The following is a 21,262-nucleotide window of genomic DNA, read 5'->3' as shown; positions in this document are numbered from 1 at the left end:
GGATCAAGTGAAGATAATACATATGTAAGAGCTTTGAAATTTGAAAATGTTTTACATGTGAAAGTTATTTTTATTTGAATACTTTTGCAAATGCATGTCTAAACTAAATATAAGTTATTCAAAACTACAATGAGACCTTTCCAACTTTTCGGTCCCCTATTAATATGAAGTGCAGGAATGCTAGAGTGCTCCTGCAGCTAAATGCATTATCTCCAGAACATGCATTTGCCTGGAGTTCTTTGTCCAGTGGTGGAAAACTTGTACCATGATATTCACATTACTTCAAAATGTATTTTTAAGTGTCCACCGTGTGCCAGATACTTACTAGGAGTTGAGGCTATGTCTTAGCTCGGGCTGCTCCAACAAAATACCATAGACCGGGTGGCTTAAACAATAGACATTTAGTTCTTACAGTTCTGAAAGCTGGGAATTCTAGGATCAAGGTGTCAGGGGATTCACTTCCTGGCGAGAACTGGCTTCCTAGCTTATAGATGGCCACCTCTTGCTGGGGGCTCATACGCCCTTTCCTTGGTGCATGTGCCCGAGGAGAGCAAGTTCTCTGTGCTCTTCTGCTTACAAGGGCACTAATCCCACTGTGGGCACCCTTCCCTCACGACCTCATCTCAACTTAATTACCTCCCAAATGCCCTACCTCCACGTACCATCACATTGGGAATTAGGCCTTCAAAAAATGAATTCTGGGAGAGACAACATTCAGCCCATAATAGGGTATAAAGATTTAAATGGCAGTGTCCCTGGCCTCATGGAAAACTTATTGTGGTTGAAAGAAGACATATAAAGGAAGGACAGCAGTGCAGAGTGCCAAGTGCCATGAGGACACAGAGGAGCCAGCCTCAGGCTTCCAGGAGGAGATGACATGTGAACTGAGTCAAAGAATGAACACAGAAGTCAGCCAAATGAAGGGATAGGAGAGAATATTCCCAGTAAATAGCATAGGCAACTTCCATAACATTGGGAATGAGATGGTTTGTTTAGGGGGATACAAACAATAGTACAAAAGTATAATATGCCATCTGAGGACTGGCAGGAGAGGAGAGTGAAGAAGAGAACATGTTCCACCTCAGAGGGCTTCGTGTGTTTGGCTAAAGAACCATGGCTTATGGCACTGGCACTAAGCTTCTCACACTGCAGGATTCAAACCTGGGGAACAGGCAAGATTAACTTGGCCCGCCTACCTGGAGTCTCAACTTTACCCAAAACTGTGGAAGAGGAGCAAAGTTTAAATTGCTAAATATAAGTATTAATTAATAAGTATGATATGAAAATAGCCATCCTCAGGGTTCCATCTTTGGGGTTAGGTGAGTTTGAGAAGCACCACAGTGATGTCATGGGGAACTGTTGATGGCTTTTAGGCTCCGCGGTGCCACAGTCAGATATATGTTTCAGATCACTCACTCACTCTGGTGATGGTGTGGAGAATGGACACGAGGGAAGAAAGACGGGAAACAGGAAAGCCAGCTGGGAGGTGGGCATAGCCTTCCAGGAAAGAGATGATGAGTACCTGAGATAGGGCAGGGATGTCAGTGTGGAGGATTTGGGGAATGTGAGCACATTTGAGGAACCTGTGGAGGTAAGAGCATTAGCATTTGCTGGGCGATGAAGTACGGAATTTTTTTTAAAAGAGAGGAGTCAAAAGTCACCTCAGAATTTGGGCTTGGAAGACTGGATGGACAGTTGTGCCCTTCAGGAAGAACGTGAAAAGTTAGAAGATATGACTTCAACTCTGACCATGTATAATTCTACATACCCATGAAAATCCAGGTGAAGATGCTCAGAATTCATCCTGATAGTCTTCTCTGATTCTTCTGTGAAAAACCACAAGCGTTTGCAAGGTGGTCAGAATTAGCGGGGCATTTGGCTTTATCTCCTTCCCCACTTCCGGTGGCCATCTCTAGAATTCCTGTGTGACCTAGGCTCAGCTCCTTCACTGTTTTCTCTGATGCTTGTCAACACCTACAACAGAGTAGTGACTGCCTGAGTGTGGTATTCTTAGAGAAGCACCAACCCAGTTCTGTAGAGTTCCTTGGTTTTCTGACCTTTTCAATAACACACCATGTGTCACTGACATGATGACTACTTGTAAATAAGTAACCCAGAAGAAAATCCATTATCATATCCTCCACCAATCCCTTAGCCTCCTGTGTCCCTATTTCTGAACTTTATTTCACCTCCAAAAACTTCATTTCCAATCCAGATCCTGGCTTCCCAATTATAATAAAACAAATACTGATCTCAGGTGGGGAATTAAGCATCAGAAACAGATGAACTCATAAGACAAAAATCTTATGTCTCTGTCCTCCTGTTTTCATGCAAATGTCCCCAGTAATTAAATCAAGAAAAGAAAATGTAGCAAAAACATATCAGCCAAATGGTTTCAAAATTTCAAAAGAAGCTGTAAATATGGTCCTTTTTAGAAGATCAGGTTCTAACTAGAGTATGAGAAAGGGTAACAGTTGTTCTGATGAAGCAGTTTTTAAATTCTTGTCAGTGATTTAAAGAGAGATAACTGATGTATGTTGAAGAAGCTGGCAAGATTTTTAAATAGTTCGGACGCTACAGGGAGCATTTTTTTTTTCTTAAAGCAATGTACTCAGAAGTGTTGGCAAGATTTTATTTGAACGTAGCAGTGCTTATGTGAGGAAGTTATTTTGAATTACCCTAGTATAAATATGTATGACTTTATTTGTATTGAAAATTTCCTTTGCAAGTGAGTGACTGAGGGACTGTTATATCTCTATTGCTTGGTAAATGATTTTGGTATTTCATTTTGGAAATAAAATCTTATACTCAGAATTCAAAAATAATATCAGAATCCTGTTTATGACCACAGGTGATTTTTGCACCTACATTAATCCTTTTGACTCTTATTTGGCATGTGGAATAAATGGCATCTGTTGTCTTATGCCTGGCTTCTTTTCTACAGTATTCATACATGCATGCATTCATTCATTTAACAGATATTCTTCTGCACCTCTTGGCCACCGAGCTCCATGCTAGGCATGGAACATACAGCAATGGTATTGAACTGGCCTTCCTTACAATATTTCAGGTCAACGTTCTGTTTCTTCCGGGCAGGTTTTTGCAATATAGTGGAAATTTCTAATTTTCCCATTATAGCTTACTATTTAAAAGCTAAGCCTGTTGAAGGCTGTGGACTAGGCTATCTTTGAAAGGTCGTTTTTCCTCGGAACGGAGAGCACCAACAGAAAAGTAAGGAGAGGTGAAGGCCCTGAGAAATAGGACCCAAAGTAGAGGGAAGAAGAGAGAGGGAAGTGTACTGGAGAAAGAGAGCATTGTAAATAAGGCTCACACTTTTCACCTCAAGACCTTTGAGCAACCAGTTACCAGTTCTCCATGAAAATGAAACTCCTGGCAGGAGAATCATCTAGCCCATTGGCTGTTGGAGCCTGCTCATTTACTTAAAGGAGAAACAAAACACAACTCCTCATCTTCTCTGTTTTCTTTCTTTAGCTATTGTGTGGTGTTAGCAGGTGAGGAGATCATTTATCCTAAACTGCAACTTCACACTTGGCCTTTGTAAGCAAACCATACTTGTACTAGTCCTGTCCATTTCCTCCCTATGCTTTCTTTCCTTTTTCAGGAATAAACCTCTTATTAAATTTTAATATATTTATGTAAAAATCAACCATGAAAAGACTCATCAGAGTCATTGAAAGAGAAAGACAAATATATACACATAATTCTGCATATGTTCCTTCATTTATTTTAGGCCATATGTAAAACTGATACAGAGGAAGAGGAATAAGACAGTTTGTGCTAAATAATGTAACTGGGTACATAACTTGATAAAAAGGAGGTGTGTGGGTCTAAGTGTCCATGGTTCCTGCCTGCTACCCTCATCTATCCTCAGCCTTATCTCAAGCCACTACAAGTGTAAATGGGAGATCACTTTACTTCCCTTTAAAGCTTCTTAATGAATGGCAGATTCCACCAAAAAACAACAAATATTTACTATATAATAGGCACTGTTCTAGGGGATTGGGAAAGATACATCAATGATAGGTCACCTTCCTTTGTCAAATAAATTACTATTTAGAGATCCTAAATGAAGCAATGATTAAAAATTTCCAAGTGATGGTACTTTGCTTCAATATCATAAAACACGTTACTTTGCCCCAAATTCAAAGTTCAAAGTGATTTCAAATGCAAGCATACTTCACCCAATCCTGAATATTTCCCTCAGCCACACAAGACCCCTCCCTAGTAGAAGCAGAACTCAGTAGAAATCGTCTTTACCTAGGGACCATGGCAAACTATTGTAAATAATTTTTCAATATCCTATATAAATTCTAGATGATGGTAGGTAATACTATACTTCAGGATCATGCTGATTTCTCTAAACTGAAATTCCAAATATTTACTAGATAGACAAATTAAGCTTTAAAAGAATGAGGTTTTAATTTTTCCTTCTTGTTTTGAAAGGCCAAGATTTTTTGTGAACATTCAGTTTTGTTCTGTCCCTTTTGTCTCAAAGGGTCTAGCCATATGCCAAGAACAATAGGTAAGTCAGCTGTCCTCAACCCAGAAAAATTACCCACAGGAGCCATACTTACAGTTCCACAATGGCCAAGGAAAAGCCTAATAGGAACAGACTGTGTGTGTGTGTGTGTGTGTGTGTGTGTGTGTGTGTGTGTATAGCAAAGTTAGTTCCAGAGAGAGAGAAAGAAGCTTGGTTTGCGCTGTAGTAGAACCACTGGAACAATATGCTCCCTGTGTCCACAGCCCAGTCGTCCCCTGACACCCTCCTTTCTAGGGCATAGGGTAGAAAAGTCACATACACAGTAGATCATGCCAGGGCCTGCTGACCCAACTCCACTCCCAAATTTGCAGGCAAGAGAGTGAAGCAATGTCTGTGCTATATACATAGTCTTACTTTTTTATTTTTCTTTTTTTAAGTAGATGTCTCAGCACTCAACTTGAGGGACAGGAAGAAGATACCGCAGGCCAGCTTTCTCAGTGCTATTCTATCCCTTCTACCCCCTCCACAATTCCTTCAATGCTCTAAAGTCTGGGTAAGAGTAGGGAAAGAGCTTTGGACAGTGTTAAGACCGTCTTCGTTTTACCTTGAGCAAATAGGATCTTTGACACTTTCTGACCATGCTGAGCTGGCTACGAGACTGCTTCCTCCCTTGCCAGGTCACGTAGGGAGAACGATGTGGGAAAATACCTTTTCCTTACAATTATAAATGGACATGTGAAATATATAATCTTAGAAGCTAGTATCATAATGTTTGTTATCATGAACCCCCACCACCTTTTCTACTACAAATTGAAAAATTCCGTGTTATTTTTCTTTTTTTTTAAAGATTTTATTTATTTCTTTATAGAGAAAGAGTGCAGGTGAGCAGCAGGGAGGGACGGAAGGAGAAGGAGAGAGAGAATCCCAACCAGACTCCAGGCCCAGCATGGAGCCTGATGTGGAGCTCAATCCCATGACCCCAAGATCATGACCTGAGTGGAAATCAACAGTCAGACACTTAACTGACTGAGCCACCCAGGCACCCCTCCATGTTATTTTTCTAACTTTGCTATCAGTAAACATTAATGTCTGTATAATGAAAGAACCAGTTAAATAATTTTTAGTAGAATCATAAAATAAATAACAATAAAATAATTAAAATAGTATAATTAATAACTAAAACACATGCTACATCTACTCTACTTTTTTATAATTTAACTTCATACACTTTGCAGGTAATTCATGAGAAGGAATTCCTATTTATTGATATGCATATCCTGTATCAGACATTTTACATATATTGTTATATTTTTTCACCACAATCAGCTAAAACCTAAGTATTCTTTTGCTTTTTTTTTTTAAGTAATCTCTATGCCCAACGTGGGGTTCAAACTCACAACCCCAAAATCAAGGGTCCCATGTTCTATCTACCAAGTCAGCCAGGTGCCCTTCTCTTGCTCATTTTTAAAATGAGATTCATAGGGGTTTAATATCTTGTCCTCAATACACAATTAGTACACACAAAGCAGGGAATCAAATCCAATTCATCTAATTCCAAAATCTGTATCTTTGCCATTGTAATATGCTATCATTGAGGAGAATATAAAGAATCTAGGGTCAAATACACTGATGTCTAGTTTGCAGTCAACAAGCAATAAAAGAATTGTATAAGAAATAAAAACTATTCCCAGATATGCCTGTATCATGATCTTCATCACTAACTTGTCCTGTGCTTGGGCCCAACACTGGAGCCAGGGTAAGCTAGGAGGAACCTACACATGGGAGCCTTTCCTGAGTTGGAGGTCCTGGAGAGAAGACTGAACTGACCTGTGAAGCCACAGGCAACAAAGCTAGAGAAAGCATTCAACCTGAGCACTTGACTTGAGTCAACGTTGTCACTAGAGAAATGACCCTAAGTATTAGGTCCAAAAGGCATAAGCCATACATGGAAAAACAAGTACTAACCCAAACATCCAGGAAGACTGGCAGTGGATCATGATAGAGTGAGCAGAGTGGGTGGGCACAAGTTGTTCAGAAAGATATCTGCGAAAGGTGAGATGATTGTGGATAGCCCATGTGCATGGTGTTGGCCATGAAGGCGGCCCTGACAGATTCAAAGGCCCACACAGAACCAGACACTTGAATTCTAGAGAAAGTCATCAACTCTTTCTAGGTCACATCTAAATGTGCCAGGCCTAGAGAAGCAGTTTTTTGTTGCTGTTGTTTTCTTAGCTACTATTATTGCATAGTTGTGATTATCATGGAGAAGAACATTTTTGAGAGGAAGGTTTTATATTTAAGCACCTGAAAAACTCTGACAACCAAAAATCACCCCCAGAATGGTGCAAAATTAGAACTGAACAGAGTACAAAGTTTAAAATTTTGACCTTTTAACAAAATGAGGACTATTAAAGAAGACCACAAATCGGTACGAAGTTATTTCTAGGTCACCAGACAATCTGTAGGTATAAACAATTGCTGGTCCCATTTCCCTTTAAAAAGGGAAAAAGAAAAAGGTACAGGGCACTCTGAGCCCCTAAGCTGATGTCCAAATGGCCCTTTTGGTGGTTTTGACCTACAAGGAGTATGGAATGAATCCTCTGAGAAAGGAAACAATTAAGGGACACTTGGAGTGCTTTGAGTAGTCAAAGAAAACAACAACAACAAAAAACCATCAGTATTGGGATTAAAAATCACAATAGTTTTTTCCCCTTAAAATTTGCATCGATTTTTCAGCTTTTGCATCAAAAAGAAAATCTGGCCTTGTGGATGTTTAAGAGACTAGGGATTTCATTTTCCATTTAATAAACTGATTTTCTCCCCCACTATAGGTACTTGGAATTAGCACAAACCCCAGGATAACAACAATTCCAAAAGGGAATGTTCAGTTCATTATGAATGGTCTTACAGCAAATAATGCTCTGACAGCCAAATTCCTGGTCTCCAAATTTGTAAATTTGCCTTTTTTCCCCTCACAATTCTTACTCAAGACCGCTTCTGAGCTTTTGCACATTTAACCCTTACACTCAAAGACAGTATGTTACTAAAAAACATGAGAAACTTCAAGTTTATACACTTGGATTAAAAGAAGTCTGATATTTATAACCAAATTATGACCATCTTAAATACAATAAATTAACTGCTGAACTAACATAATAAAGAAATACTGTATTTATACTCACATCTATGGCTATGCATCCCTTGAACAGGTCTAAAGAATCATAAACCAGCCATAAATCTTATGATGTTTTCCATTTTATTTCTTCACTTAATGACACAGCATTCATTTCTCAATAGAAAAATTATGAATGATACTAAAAGTTAGTTTTTAGTAGTCAAAATTAATTTATACTGTCTTTAATTGATCTGTATGTTCCATGTTATTTTTTCAACTTTTCATTATAACAATAAAGCTACATTATAATGATGTTTCATGTATTACTTCATTTAATTCCCAATAAAAACCCTAAGGAATGAACACTATTAGCGTACCCACATTGTTGATCAGGAAACACATTTAAAGTAAGTTGCCTGTAATCATACAGGTAGTAATCTGCACTGCTAGTATCAGAAATAGATACCTCAGACTTCGACTGACACAGGGGCATAAAAATTCCAGGGATATATTTGCGTGATCATTTTTAAATAACTTTAAATCAGCCTATATATTAATAAGTAAAAAAATGTAAAATTACCTTAAGTACCATGTCTTAATTATTTGTCCATTGTCTCAATGTTCCATTTTTTGACCTGTATAAATAGACATAACCAAAAAGTTCAATGATCAAATTCCAATAAGAAAAATATGGTGCATAATTAGTGCGTATCTCTGCATTTGGGGAGAAGAGTGAATGGACTTTACACAGGATATTGTTTTTCCTAAGTAACTGTAGTTTTGTCACATTTGTCTGTGATTACTACATAAATGGTTTACAAATTGTTAAGAAGTTTTATGGCTATCTAGAAAGAATAATAGAACTCAGTAAACTTACACAAATGTTAAAGAGAAATTTTACATTAAAATGTTACTTTGTTACTTTGTCCTAAGAGAATGATTTAAAAAAAAAAAAGTTAAAATTAAGTATTAGATATGCAAATATGTGTTCAGATCAGAGATACCAGAATTATTCAAATGATTAATTATTCATCATAAAATGTCAATTAATAATTATGAAGTATAAAAGGCATCTTTCTAGTGCATCTTTATTTTTCTTGGCCTAAAAAGCAGCTTAATATACATGTTCAATTGACTTCTAACAAGTTCTAAAAATGCAACAAAGTAAACAAATTGTAAACAAGTGCAAACTCTGAATTTTAATAAGTGAACACAAATGTGCTCAAAATGAATGAAAAACAAAAAAAATAAGGAAAACAAAAAACATAGCCATATTCATGACATTTGCAGCCCCATGTTCACTCACCTGCTAGGTAATGGGGCAACCTGGCCAAGAAACCAACCCAATGACTCAAGTTGTGAATTTGTTTAGCAAGTACAAAATAAACATGTTTCTCTCTGAAGTGATCAATCTTTTTGGGGAGGAGGGTGCTTTGGGAATTTACGATGCTTTCTGAATAAACATTAAAAGATAAAGCACAGTTTCAGTTTCTTTAAATTACTTATCATAATTTCTAAAGTCTGTTAAGTACTGCTAAAGTATCACTGTAAATGAGAATTTTTTCCACATTGCTTTAATTATAAATCATTTCTCTATATCAAGTATTATTATTTTTTTCCAGGAAGATTATATCTTTAAAAAAAATCAGTTTGAGCTGATATGATTGAGAATAAGAAGCCATTTGATTACTAAGATATTGATTAATATTTATGATTACGATTTACTTTTCACTGACACCTGGTGAACTTGCTCTCTGATGACCCAGGGAGTTATTTTAGTTAAGGCGTCCCTGACCTCCTGCTGGTAGATTAATTACATATTAAACACTGTGTTTTCAAAACTAAATGATAAATCTGGACACCTAAAGGAGGCACAAAAGAATCAGAGCGGGAGCGAGAAAGAGAGAGGATGCTAAGAAACAAAACAAGAGATTGCAAAGGAAGATAATCAGATAAAAAGAGAGGAGAATGTAGGAAATGCAATTGGGAAAGAATTTCAAGAAAATAAGGATAAAGGGCAGGGAGGGCTGACAGGAGGGCAAGAGGGAGGGAGGAAAGAAAGGCTTTGGGGTTTTTAATTCCCTGGCGAGGCTGCTGGCGTCCGCGCCCTTAACGCCACAGCCTTCCAAGTTGAGGCGAAAGCCACCTCCTCGGGCCTGCGTCGCATCCAACTTACTCCAAGTTTTCTGGTGACTCCTACAGGGCCCCTTTCCGTCCCCGCCCCCCCCCTCCCTTGGAGAGATTGACAGTCGCGTGGAGGAGGCTTTTCCAGGCACAGCCTTTCTCATGGTAATCAGCCCCCAGCATCACCTCCCGGCTGCGGCCGCTCCGGCTCCTCGCGCAGCTCGCGGACCCCGGGGACCGGAAACAGGGCGGCGGGCGGGGAGCCGGCTAGCTAGCGACCCAGGTCAGCTGACCCGGCGGCGGGGTGGGGGTCGCGGGGTTCCCGGGCGGTACAGGTCTGGGGAGGGCGGGCGAGCGGAGACGGACAACCCCCCCCCCACGTGCTCCTCCGCCTGTGCGGCGGGGCCTTACCCTGAGATCGAATGGAGGGACCGAAGCTGGGGGCGTGGGGGACCGAGCGCGCCGAGAATTGGGGGCGACAAGCAGACCTGTTTTGCATCAATAAATTAAGACGCTCATTTGAGTCCTGAAGTTTGCTGGTTCCTGTCAGTGGAGACGTTGGCAAAAGCACTGAAGCCCAGATTCAGCCTTAACTTCAAAAAATAAAGGAAAATAAAATAAAAAGAACCCCTCAGCTGGCCGCCCTGCTGGGGCCAGGTGACGTGCGTGATTCCACAGCCCGCGGGCCTCACAGCAGGGATGTTAGGGTCGGTCTGAGGTTCTCTGGTCCTGTTTTGATTTTGTTTAAAAGGGTTTCTCAGAGAGATGCTCCTGATTTTTTTTTTTAAATAGATTTCCCCCTCCTATCCTCGGCTCAACTCCGAATGGATTGGATTGCAAGTTTGCACGTGAGAAAACCGTTTGGCTTGGCTTGGACCCCTGCCGCCCCCACCCCCTCCACACACACCCCAATCCAGGGGTCTCCCTTATCACCCTTTGCTTGCAACTCTAAAAGAAGTTGCCCACCTCCTGCGTAACAACACAGGGTTGAAATAATTCCTCTAGATGAAAGATCAATTCCGTTTCAAAACGAGAATAGGTTCCTTTTTTTTTATTTTCTCCACATTGAACAAAATAAAAAGAATTTTCTATATAAAAAAAAAAAATTCATTAGCTGGGCCAAATTCGAATTCCTTCTACAGCCTGTGTGTTCAAGAGCAGAAACATTGTATCTCTTTGGGCTTCTGGGCCGGCAAGCGGAGTTGGGGGCTGGCGCGGGGGGGGGGGGTGGAGGGGGGGCGAACTGCTGTGAAAGTTGGGGAAATTGACCCACTGAGAGGTGAATGGGGGGACAGGCACCAGATCCTGGCTGAAGGAAATTGGAAAACAAAAGTGCATCTTCTTACCCTGCCTGGGTGGAGGGAAGCCTGAGGGAGGCAGTTTATTTTACTCAAAGAAACCCTAAAGAATTTTTTTTCTCCCTCCAACGTCGATTGCGATATTATTTCGCATTTACTTGTATCTGTTGTTTTAATCCCCTTCGTCTGCGCTAATCTCGAAATGGATTATTAATGGGAAAGAAAGATCGGGAAGGAGCGATTCATTTGCAGGACTTGTTTTGCTGTGTGAGGAGCCGAAAGCACCAGTCCTCTCTCGACTTTTCCCTGCGCCCTGCGCTCATGCATCCCGCTGATCCCACGATCCCCATTGTCCCCGACCTGGCCTTCGGACTAAGGGAGTGTTCGGAACAAATTTATATTCGGCTTCCTCCGATCTCACCGCCTCTGCGTTGGTGGGAACTCTCGGTCAAATGAGGAGGGGAGTGCCAGGGGCGTGCCAGGCAGGGGCGGGGGGCAACATACGCGCGCGCTCACCCCTCTCAGAGACCCTTCCCTTGCCATCATCCAAACATACACCTTAATGGGACCCTAAAAGATTGCTTTTTTACCCCAAATCAAATACTTGAAAGTCGGAACTCCCAGTCCTAAGTGTTGGGGCTGCCTCCTGCCACTTCAACAATTACTGAGCCCAGAGTAATCAGATGATTAGGTGTTTTTAATGGAAATATTTGAGTCTCTCTCTCTCTCTTTTTTTTCTTTAAGCCAGATCCTAAGTAACCTGACACTAATATACATAATAAAGACAAGTGATTTGTTAGCCCTTCCCTGGATCCTTTGACCTGAGGTTTTGCCTGTGAGTGTGTGTGTGAGACTGTAAGCATCCAAAGACTACCTGGGCTAATACAGTGGGGTCTTCTTGCAATCATTCCTTGCAATGGGATCCTTCTTCCATGGGAATGGAAGTGGGGAGGCTGAAAAGCAAACTTCTGGAGAAAGCTGGATTCCATTTTTTTTTAATAAAAAGGAAGGAAAGTGGGAAGAGGAAGAAAAAAAGGACATTAACAATAGAGAGAAATAGAGGAGGATTTGATAAGTCATACATATATTTAATATAAATATATACTATTAAAAGTAATGTAAAACATAAAATTTAAAATATGTCTGACCCATATTGGAAATCATTAATTTTCCTTTTTTATAATTAACTTTTAGACTGATGATCTTGAATGCTCCTCTTCTATAGGTAAATTATCTGTAATGGTGTAGGGAAGAAGATTAATTTATCTAGTTATTCTCATTGTATTACTCAAGTTGGGAGAGAGGTAAGTCTGTAAACCACGGTGAAAATTTACTTTTTTGCATCTTAAAGTAAGAAGAGGCTGCGGTCATGCTGGATGGCTATTGCCCCCCACCCCGCCCCCAATATACAAAATACAAAGACATGCACCTCTGGGAGTATGGATGTGGCAACCCATGTGGTGGCTTTTTCCTCCTCTGAGTGCAATTGCAAGTGACTCCTACATTCAAAGTCTTGCTTTAGGCACACATTCAAAGCACAATTCAAAGCAGTTTATCTTAATATAAGTAAAAGTCTAGTGTTGGATCAGGGTGTTATCTGTTTCAGATTTCATCAGACTGAAAACAGGGGGCTGTGACACTAACAATATTAAAGCAGAAAAGCTGGCGTGAGGTTGTTTAGTCCTCTTGACACCTCCACCTTTACCTTTGCAAGGAAGTCCAAAGGCTGTGGGACTGGAAGTTTATTTGTGCTCTGAGGTTCTCAAGCACTTTCACTCTTAAAAAAAAAAAAAAAAAAGTCTCAGTGCTTTAAGAAATTGAGCCTGAACCATTGGAGGCTAAGAAATTTCTTCCCTTTCCGATAAATGCCTGTGCTCAGCATCCTCAAATTTGGCTGTCTTTATTTACTTCTATATTAGTTCCAATTACGTGCAGTGTAAACCAGCTTTTTGATTAACAAAACAGCAGAGCATTGGTTAAGAACACTTAAACTTCAAAAAAAATTCCCCTGGGAAGTGGGCTCTGAATTGGTTAATAATGTGCAGTACTTGCTAAATTGCTGACTTCCAGATGTGGAAAATATCTTTCTTGTTTAGGACCTATGTAACCTGATTGGATTACGACAGAAGCGTCACGTTGGAAGCTTTTGAGTGATTATTTAATTAACCATACAGTAGAAAGCTGTATTCTCCAGGAAATCCCTTCCATATTTACATAACCAATCCCTTCAGAGCAAAGGTGGAGTCTTTTCTTTTTAATTTTACTTTAATTGCAATATCAAAAAAATATATACTCCAAAACTTAGACCCCATGCCGTTTAATATCATGCTCTTCCTTTCCTGCTAAGTTCCTCTATGGCCTTTCTCCTTTTCCTCCTACACACACTCCCTCACTTTGTAGTGAGGTCTCCCTGAATGTAGAGAGATTCAGAGATCAGTCAACCCAGCGCTCTATGTTAATTTACTTAGAGACCCTTTTTTAAAATGCCAAACTACTTTTTAGTATTGGGATCCAATCCAGAAATTCATCATACACACACCCCAACACACACACCCTAAGATGCAGTTCACATGCAGCATTTTTTTTTTTTCTGGCTCTGCCATCTAAAAAGGAAAAAATAAATAAATAAGAAAAAAGGCAAAGAATTTAGTTCCAGAAGACGTGCTGAGAAATCCACACAACTTAATGTTCATCTCAAATCTGGTCATTAGAAATATCTGTATGAGAAGAAGAAGCGATCTGGATTGAGGACCCGGGATCTTTCCCTTTAACTTTCGCCCCTTAGAGTTCTCCAGTTCTGTGAATGGTGTGCACCGTTTTCCGCCCTGTACTCTGTAGGATTTAGTGATGGGGATAATGATGCCAAAGGCTTGACGGGGGGGGGGGGGGGGGGGGGGGCGTGGAGAAGGGAGGGAGGGAGGGAGGCGAGAGGGAGGGAGAGAGGAAGGGAGGGAGGTGGAATTTCATTTCTTCCACTAAAGCGTTTGCGGAGACTTCAAGGTATAATCTATCCCAGATCCTTTCCCAGAGAGAAACTTGGCGATCACGTTTTCACATGATGCTCACGCTCAGGGCGCTTCAATTATCCCTCCCCACAAAGATAGGTGGCGCGTGTTTCAGGGTCTCTCCTCTCTCTCCTACAGAAAAGAAAAAGAAAAAAATGTCATTAGAAGAGGCGTAACACGTCAGTCCGTCCCCAGGTTTGTGTTTCCTGGAGTGGCCGAAAGAGATCAGTTCTAACCTGCTCCGCAGGAATAACGGTCCTGCCTCCCGACACTCTTGGCGAGGTTTTGTACAGTTTGCTCCGGGAGCTGTTTCTTCGCTTCCACCTTTTTCTCCCCCACACTTCGCGGCTTCTTCATGCTTTTTCTTCTCACCATTTCTGGCCAAAACTACAAACAAGACTTCGCAGGTAGGTTTTTTTTTCCCCTTTTCTCTCTTTTTATTCTTTTTTTGTATGGTCATCCTCCACCCTCCTTTTATGATTTTTCTCCTTTTAAGTGGGGATGTGAGTCTGAAGTGAGAAGGAGTGTCTGTGGGCAGGAATTTCAGGTGGGTTTAGCTCCTTTATGGCAAGCTTTCCCCAAGAGTGACTTCTTCGATTTCTCTGGCACTCCCGCTCTCTCTCCTTCCTTTTCTCTCCTTTTTCCTCCCCCAAATAATTTGCCCTGTACCTGTCCATTCAGGTAACCAAAGGTGCCTTTTGCTACCCAGCCTAGGAAAAGTTTTATTGAGAACTACATGGTGGAATGAAAACTCTTCAAGGGGAGAGATTCTGCTCTATTTTTGCATCTAGTTCCAGTTCATTGTATTCAGCAATTAAAACTTGGCAAATACCTGTTAATAATTACAAAACTTGATCGATACAAACCTACCAAATTCAGGGGCAAGTCTTTCTCTTAGATATGGCAGTGCATCCTCTCCCACCGGAGAAGGCTGTTTTCTAAGCAGAAAGTTGCCTGTTTTTGTCTGCTTAGCGAGTTTCATTTCTTTATTTTATTCTTTGTGTGTGTATGTATGTGAAGTAACACCTCACTTCTGTGATGATAAATAAAGAAGTGAAAGTCCTCATGGAACTTGAGTCGTTTACCAAAGTGTGTGTATGGGGGGGGGGGGTCACTACAGCTGGGAAGAAAGCTGCTGTCAGGATATCAGAGTTTTAAATTAAGGATAACTTTTGAAATTGTATTTTAAATGGCAAAGTATTATAGACATGGATTTAACAGGAGACACATGCACACACATATCCCATTCCATACTTTGGCACTGAAAAGTCGAGAGAGATAGCTGGAGTTCCCAGGAACAGTGATGAGCCCGGCTAACATGAATGTGTTTATCTCCCACCTACTTATATATTTTACATGCTCCCCCTCTAATGATGAAGGCAAGATTACTAACTCCAGAGTTAGAAATAACAGGCAAAGATAAAGTTTACAGCACAAATGCTCTATCTGTCCCTCACACACACACATGCTCATAAAACTAGCAGCTTACTTTATTAAACATGTATTTATATGCAATCGTGTGTAAGTCTCAGCATGAATACAGACAGGCCAGCTGTTTCATCCCAGACACTTGTGTGACCATTTCCTTATTTCAGGATTTTTCCCAACAATTTACAATCAATAGGAGAGCCAAGAAATGACAAAATGTGTCAAACTTAAAAGTCACCCACTATGCCTAGGTTAAATTCAAGGTGCTTTCTAAATCATCCACTTCCCCTTCTCTCTGCCCACCCCCCCCCCACCCCTCTCAGCAAATGTGTGGAAACTGATACTCACTTTCCAGGTTTTCTGCAAAGCTTCGAGCACAGGAGACAATAGGTGCGGGGCGTGGGGACTAAGTGTGTTCGGCAGAGAAAGGGTTAATGGCCCTTGTGTTACAGTTTGCATCTGTTACATCTTTTATAGCCCCTGTTTAAACTAATCCTCGAGGCACAGCATCTTCCCAACCTCCACCGAGTTTCGGGATTCTCCTCCTCTCCTGCCTGCCTCCGAGGTTCCCCTTCTCCAAGTTTTGACAGTTTCAGCTGAAAAAATGCAGCGCCTCTCTCGATTTTTAGGTACAAAAGTTTCGAAGCCAGAAAGGATACGATCATTTAGTAGAGCTTAAAAGTATTGCCGTAGCGGTTGGACTTTCTCTTTCCTTTCTTGAGGGGATAAAAAAAAAAAAAAAAAAAAAAAAAAAAATTCTACTGGAACTATTTAAGGGAACCAGTGTAGGGAAGCATGTGTGTGAATGAGGTGGGGGAAAATACTTAAGTAAATATTGTCAAAGTGGCGGGGGGGGGGGAGGGGGGGTGGGAAGCGACAGTGTCCAAAGAGGCTTATAATTATACTTCTTATTTCGGCGTGAAACGGGAAATCTTAATTTGGGGGCGGGGGACTGGGGGGAGGCAGAGACAGTGCCTCGATAAACTCCAAAAGGGGAGGGGAGGGGGCGCGGGGCGAGTGGGCTTCCTATAATTACTATTATCAATTTGCCCGAGTGTGCTTCATCCGGGGGCTGTTTCGCGTTGTTTGTTTGTTTGTTTCCTCTGGGGAATGGGGTTGGGGGGGGTGAGACAAGATGAGAGTGAAAGAAAGCCTCGCCTCACCCCAAGTTCCCGAGCCGGGCTGAGGACTTTTCCGAGGAAAGGGTCCGCCTAGCCCTGAGTCAAGCAGCCTTACTGTACCGCCGTGTGCATTCCCTCATACGGTCAGGAGTTATGACTCATTTTGAAGATGTAATTCTTGTCTCTCTGATCCCCTCGCGGGTGCAACACACCAAACAGTAACAAACACAAAGCGCCTCGGGGCCAAGGCTGGGGGTAGGGGGCGGGGAGGGGGCCGCCGAAGTTTCGCTTTGGCGTTGGGGGGCGCGGATGGGTGCTCGCTGGGGCCCTGGCCCGGCTCCCCTGGGCGGCCCGCGCGCGTTTCAATGGGCGCGGGCGATGCCCACATTGTCGCTGTGTTTGGTTGCTAGATCGAGCCTGCGTGCTGCCGAAGCAGGGCGCCGAGTCCATGCGAACTGCCATCTGATCCGCTCTTATCAATGAAGCAGCCGATCATGGCGGATGGCCCCCGGTGCAAGAGGCGCAAACAAGCCAATCCCAGGAGGAAAAACGGTAAGAAGCGGCCCGAACCAAACTTTTCCGGGCCACTCCGCGGCTCAGAGACCCAGGGAGAAGGAGGGGGAAAGGGAAAGGGAACCGAGGCGGCGGCGGCGGCGGCGGCGCCCAGGGCTCGCGGGCGAGCCTCTCTCCGTGGCCGGCGCCGGAGCCCTGCGCGCGCGGCGGCTGGACCCGGGGAGTTGGGGAAGTGCCGGGCAAAGTGAGCGGGGGGCGCCGGGGGGGCTCAGAGCGCTGGGGTCCGGCGGGGGCCCCGCGCCCCCACCCCCGCCGCCCCCTCGTGCCCCCGCCTCCGCCCTCCCGCTGCCTCCGCCTTTCGCTCCGCTAGCGCCCGGTCCGCCGGGTCCCCGGCCGGGCTGCGGGAGTGTCCGGCAAGGGCAGGGCGGGGGCCCGGGCGCCGGGTCGTGCAGGATCCCGGGGCGGGGGCGGGGGTGGCAGAGGAACTGCGAGGGCGGGAGAGGGGGCCTGGGGCTGTGCCTCCGCACGGCTTAAAGTTTCTTGCCGGAGTCTCGCGGCCGCCTCTCCGTACGCCAAGTAACGGTCCGCGAGCAGCGGGGCCCGGCCGGGCGCGCCCGGACCTCGGGTGGGAGGGACTCGGCCGGCCCTGCGCGGGGTCCGGCAGGGTCCGTGCGGGCTCGGGGGTGGGTGGCTCTTCTCCAGCGGGCTCTGGCCCCACGCCGGGGACTGGAGGGGTCGAAGAGAGCAGGGAGACTTTTCTGGGCAGTTTCTACATGATCAGGAGGAGCCCGTTATCCAAGCTGAGTCAGGAAGGAGGAAGGAGATGGGGGTGAGAGGGGGACACACAGACCAGAGGTGGGAGATTAAAAGGGTGACTGTTAATAAGGTCTATCTTGGCGAGAGGCAGAGAAGGGATGAAGTAAAGGAAAGAGAGAGAAACAGAGAGACAGAGAGAGATCGACCCCCCTAGGTATTACCCCCGAACAAAATCGTGGGAATAAAAGAGAAAAGTGATTGGCAAGAGCGCAGAAGGCGCCTGGGGGAGGGGAGAGAGCTGGGGACCAGAGAGGGTGCTGGGGGGGAGCTGACAGAGGATACTGAGTTTAAAAAGAAAAACCAACCCCCCAAAACAAACAAGCGAACTAGCGCCAGCTCAGACTGGGAAAGGAAACTTCTCGCTCCCCTCGATCTCAGCTTGATCACCCGGCACGGGGCCGCGTTGACGCTCCTGAGCTGGACGTGGGGACGCGGCGCCGGCCCGGCCTCCGGCCTCCCGCAAACCCAGCCCGCACCTCGCGGGGACCGCCCGGCCCACTTGGAGCAACTTTCCTCTAGAGAGGACAATTGTGCGCGCCCCCGGCCTGCCCCGGAGCTGCGCGGCGCAGGGAGGGGGCGGCTGGGGGCGCAGTGTGGGGTGCTGGAGAGAGAGAAAACACAAAGACGAGAGAATTTTGATTAGAGACAAATGATGCTTCTCTGTCTCTGTCTCTCTAGGTTGTGTGTTGTGTGTGTGTGTGTGTGTGTGTGTGTGTGTGTGTATCTTTTGCTTGTTGTGGTGGAGGTGTCGAGCCATATGGGGGAGTGATAGAGGAATTTTGGTCAGAAACTGTTCGTTACGTTATCCTGCCTTTTCCCTTTGTGCTGCCTTTGATCTATTTGCTTGGCTTAGTATTACAAAAAAAAAAAAAAAGTACAATAATATATTCCGAGCTGCTTCCCCAAGATCCAGTTGAGGCTGCCTCTTTTTAAGTCAGTCTCTCCTCTCTTTCTCCCTCTCTCTCTGTCTCTCTGTCTCTCTCCCTTAATTCAATTTTTTCTTCATTCTGGAATCTGGCATTATTTAAGGTGGTCCTTACACAGGAGACCTCCCCTTCCCCATCTCTGGGTAATTTAGTAGACACTAAAATTATACCTAATGTCCCCCTCTCCTCTCTTGTGTTTCCTCTGTTCCTTTTATTAAATGTTGGTTATTGATTTTCTAAAATCAATGTCTGTTGTGGGGCTTTTTTCCCCCCTCTTACAAGTATCTAAAGCACGGTGCTGATCAACTGGATAACAAAAGCTTTGTGTCAAGGAGGCTTTTTTTTCTTATGTTAAACAGTCATTTTTTTGAGAGAGAGAGAGAGAAAAAAAAAGAGAAAGAGATATAAAGCAAGGTTCCCAGAAGTGTTCTTTTGCAGAAGAGACTATTTAGAATGTTTGTTTCTGCTTTCCTGCCTCCTCCCACCCCCTTCGGGATTTTGCCACTGCTGACCAGCCTGGCCCCGGCAGTGAGGTCAGGCCAGAGCCCAGGTCTGGGGAAAGAGAAGGCTCCAAGCTCCCTGGGAACCCTGAGGGGTGGGGTTGGTGGAGAGGGAGGCCTGCTGGGGGCTTCGCAGGTGAAACAGAGTGCCAGGGAGGTGCTCAGCCCTGGACCCCGCAACCATTTCCCCTCCGCCCAGCCACTGACTTGGGAGAAGCCTCAACACTCCGAAATGGAAAGTTGAATTGCACATTTTTTAAGGCATTTACCTCAGACCTTGCACACTTAACAACAAGCCTGTCCATTGCTTACAGCTTCTCTAACTTTGACTATTACCTGTCTCTTTTTCCAAATAATCTGTGAAAAACATGCTGTGAATTGGTTACTTGTCAGTGTTTTTCTTCAGGTTTAATCTGACTGAGCAATGCCCTGGTTTTGAGAAGCAGGTAGAAGAGTTTTCTTCCCCCTTTTTCATTTTCTTTCTCATCAAGCACATATCCAATGCCTTTCCCTTTGGGGATTGCCAGGATTTATCTGAACTGAGTGGATTTTTCTTCTTTCCTGGATTCATGGAAAAGATGTCACTTTTGAGCTTGTGTCTTTGCTGATAACACTAAATATGATGATGCTTATCAAAATCATATAGAAATTCCTGGAAAGGAATAATGGCAATACTAATCACAGAAGTAAGAAGCTGCAAGAAAAAGAAAAAGAAAAATGGTCATCCAGGAAACTAGAATGGCACTTTATATAATTTTAATGAAGTCAACAACGTATATATAGAGGAAGGCGACAAGAAGAAAAAACATGTAAAGCAGTTGTGTCTGTGTGTGTGTGTGTGTATGTGTGTGTGTGTGTGTTTGAAAGGCTGGTCAAGAATGTGGGTTAGAAGACGATGCTGTATACAATTATTAAAAAGCGAAGGAGAAGGAGGCAGTTTGAGGGAAATAAATGTGCAAAGAGAGAAACAAGAATCTAAAACCCAGCCTTCAAGATTCTCAGACCAGCAAGATGCTTGGCAAAGACAGTGCCAGGGCCAAGTTAATCCATAGCTGACAGTCCCCTTTCCCCCACATGGAAAGGATGAAATCTCTTCCCAGAAAGTAAGATGTGCAGGAGGAAAGGGGGAGAGGGGTGAGGGGGAAGGAGGCAAAAAGCAAGTTGCCGGCAGACAAGAATGTGTGTCGGTTTCAAGAAAGTTCAGTCAGATGATCTTCAGTCGCCTGACTCACTTTGTAACACTTTCACTGAAGCTGGAGAGAGGGGGAAAACCCAGCCCCCCCCTTTTCCATTCCCCTGATTATACCCCACTATCTCCACACAGCCTTGGAGTCAGAAATGAGCACTTGGAGCGGGGAGATGCCCGGCTGTTGCCTGCCACTGGCGGCCCGGTTGTAACTTGCAAAGTTTGTTGCTTTAGCCCCTTGATTCGGGCTCGGCTCCTGGGGATGCTCCTGGTTCCCTCCGGCATCCTGTGGAGCCTGGGAAGATGGGCCAGCCTCCCCAGCCCATTGCCTTCCAGCATCAGCCTCTGAAAAATCGCACACATACATGCAGGTTGTAACCAAAATCAAACCCGGAAACTGCTTGCTTCAGAAAAGGGAATGAAGTTGTCTTTTAGATGAAAACTGAATTCGGAGTGGAGGGGAAAGGGAAATGGAAGAAAGACAGAAAAGTTAAATTTGATTTTTCTTCAAACTTTCAGCTAAAGGGTTGGGGATTGTGTGGGGGGAGTGGGGAAGATTTTTACAAATGCCTTTGGTCTCTGATTTCCAGTGGTAAAAGAAAAGGGATAAAGTTGGATGTGTTCAGGGCTCTGGACCCTAGGGGAGAAACAAGCAGATGAGCAGACATGATTATCCTTTTTTAAGATAAGCCCTCTCTCCTTACCACTTCCTTAAAGGGAGTGGAGGCG

General features: G+C 43.7%; 1 protein-coding gene and 2 long non-coding RNA genes across 32 annotated transcripts in view; 1 reads left to right on the top strand and 2 right to left on the bottom strand.

Moving 5' to 3' along the window:
• LOC118537906 (uncharacterized) overlaps positions 1-10,518 on the bottom strand; it is a 50,053-nt gene extending 39,535 nt beyond the window's left edge. For 4 of the 27 annotated variants that reach the window (XR_013447112.1, XR_013447114.1, XR_013447100.1 and 1 more), the window contains exons 1-4: positions 9,342-9,782; positions 8,923-9,069; positions 8,197-8,251; positions 1,769-1,974 (exon numbers count right to left, since the gene is read on the bottom strand). This is a non-coding gene — a long non-coding RNA (uncharacterized LOC118537906). The other 23 variants (XR_013447109.1, XR_013447123.1, XR_013447119.1 and 20 more) reach the window with 21 other exon arrangements.
• Positions 10,519-14,021: 3,503 nt separating this feature from the next.
• Positions 14,022-16,729, bottom strand: LOC118537905 (uncharacterized). 2 transcript variants are annotated; one of them, XR_013447127.1, is made up of 3 exons: positions 16,635-16,729; positions 15,820-16,187; positions 14,022-14,430 (listed from the first exon to the last, which is right to left on the bottom strand). It is a non-coding gene; the product is annotated as an uncharacterized LOC118537905 (long non-coding RNA). The 2 variants fall into 2 exon arrangements; XR_013447128.1 differs by lacking the exon at positions 16,635-16,729 and having other exon boundaries at positions 14,022-14,175; positions 14,280-14,430; positions 15,820-15,957.
• ZEB2 (zinc finger E-box binding homeobox 2) overlaps positions 14,332-21,262 on the top strand; it is a 130,361-nt gene continuing 123,430 nt past the window's right edge. For 2 of the 3 annotated variants that reach the window (XM_078070757.1, XM_036095673.2), the window contains exons 1-2: positions 16,682-16,763; positions 17,003-17,144. In XM_078070757.1, coding sequence (XP_077926883.1) covers positions 16,746-16,763; positions 17,003-17,144 — 160 coding nt within the window. In that variant the 5' untranslated portion in view covers positions 16,682-16,745. Of the gene's footprint in view, positions 14,451-16,681; positions 16,764-17,002; positions 17,145-21,262 lie in introns of those variants that run through there. The other variant, XM_078070758.1, reaches the window with a different exon arrangement.

The sequence above is a fragment of the Halichoerus grypus genome, chromosome 4, assembly GCF_964656455.1.
Source record: "Halichoerus grypus chromosome 4, mHalGry1.hap1.1, whole genome shotgun sequence".
Classification (NCBI taxonomy): domain Eukaryota; kingdom Metazoa; phylum Chordata; class Mammalia; order Carnivora; family Phocidae; genus Halichoerus; species Halichoerus grypus.
Note: the sequence above shows the minus strand (reverse complement) of the source record. Positions and strands in the feature narration are given on the sequence as shown.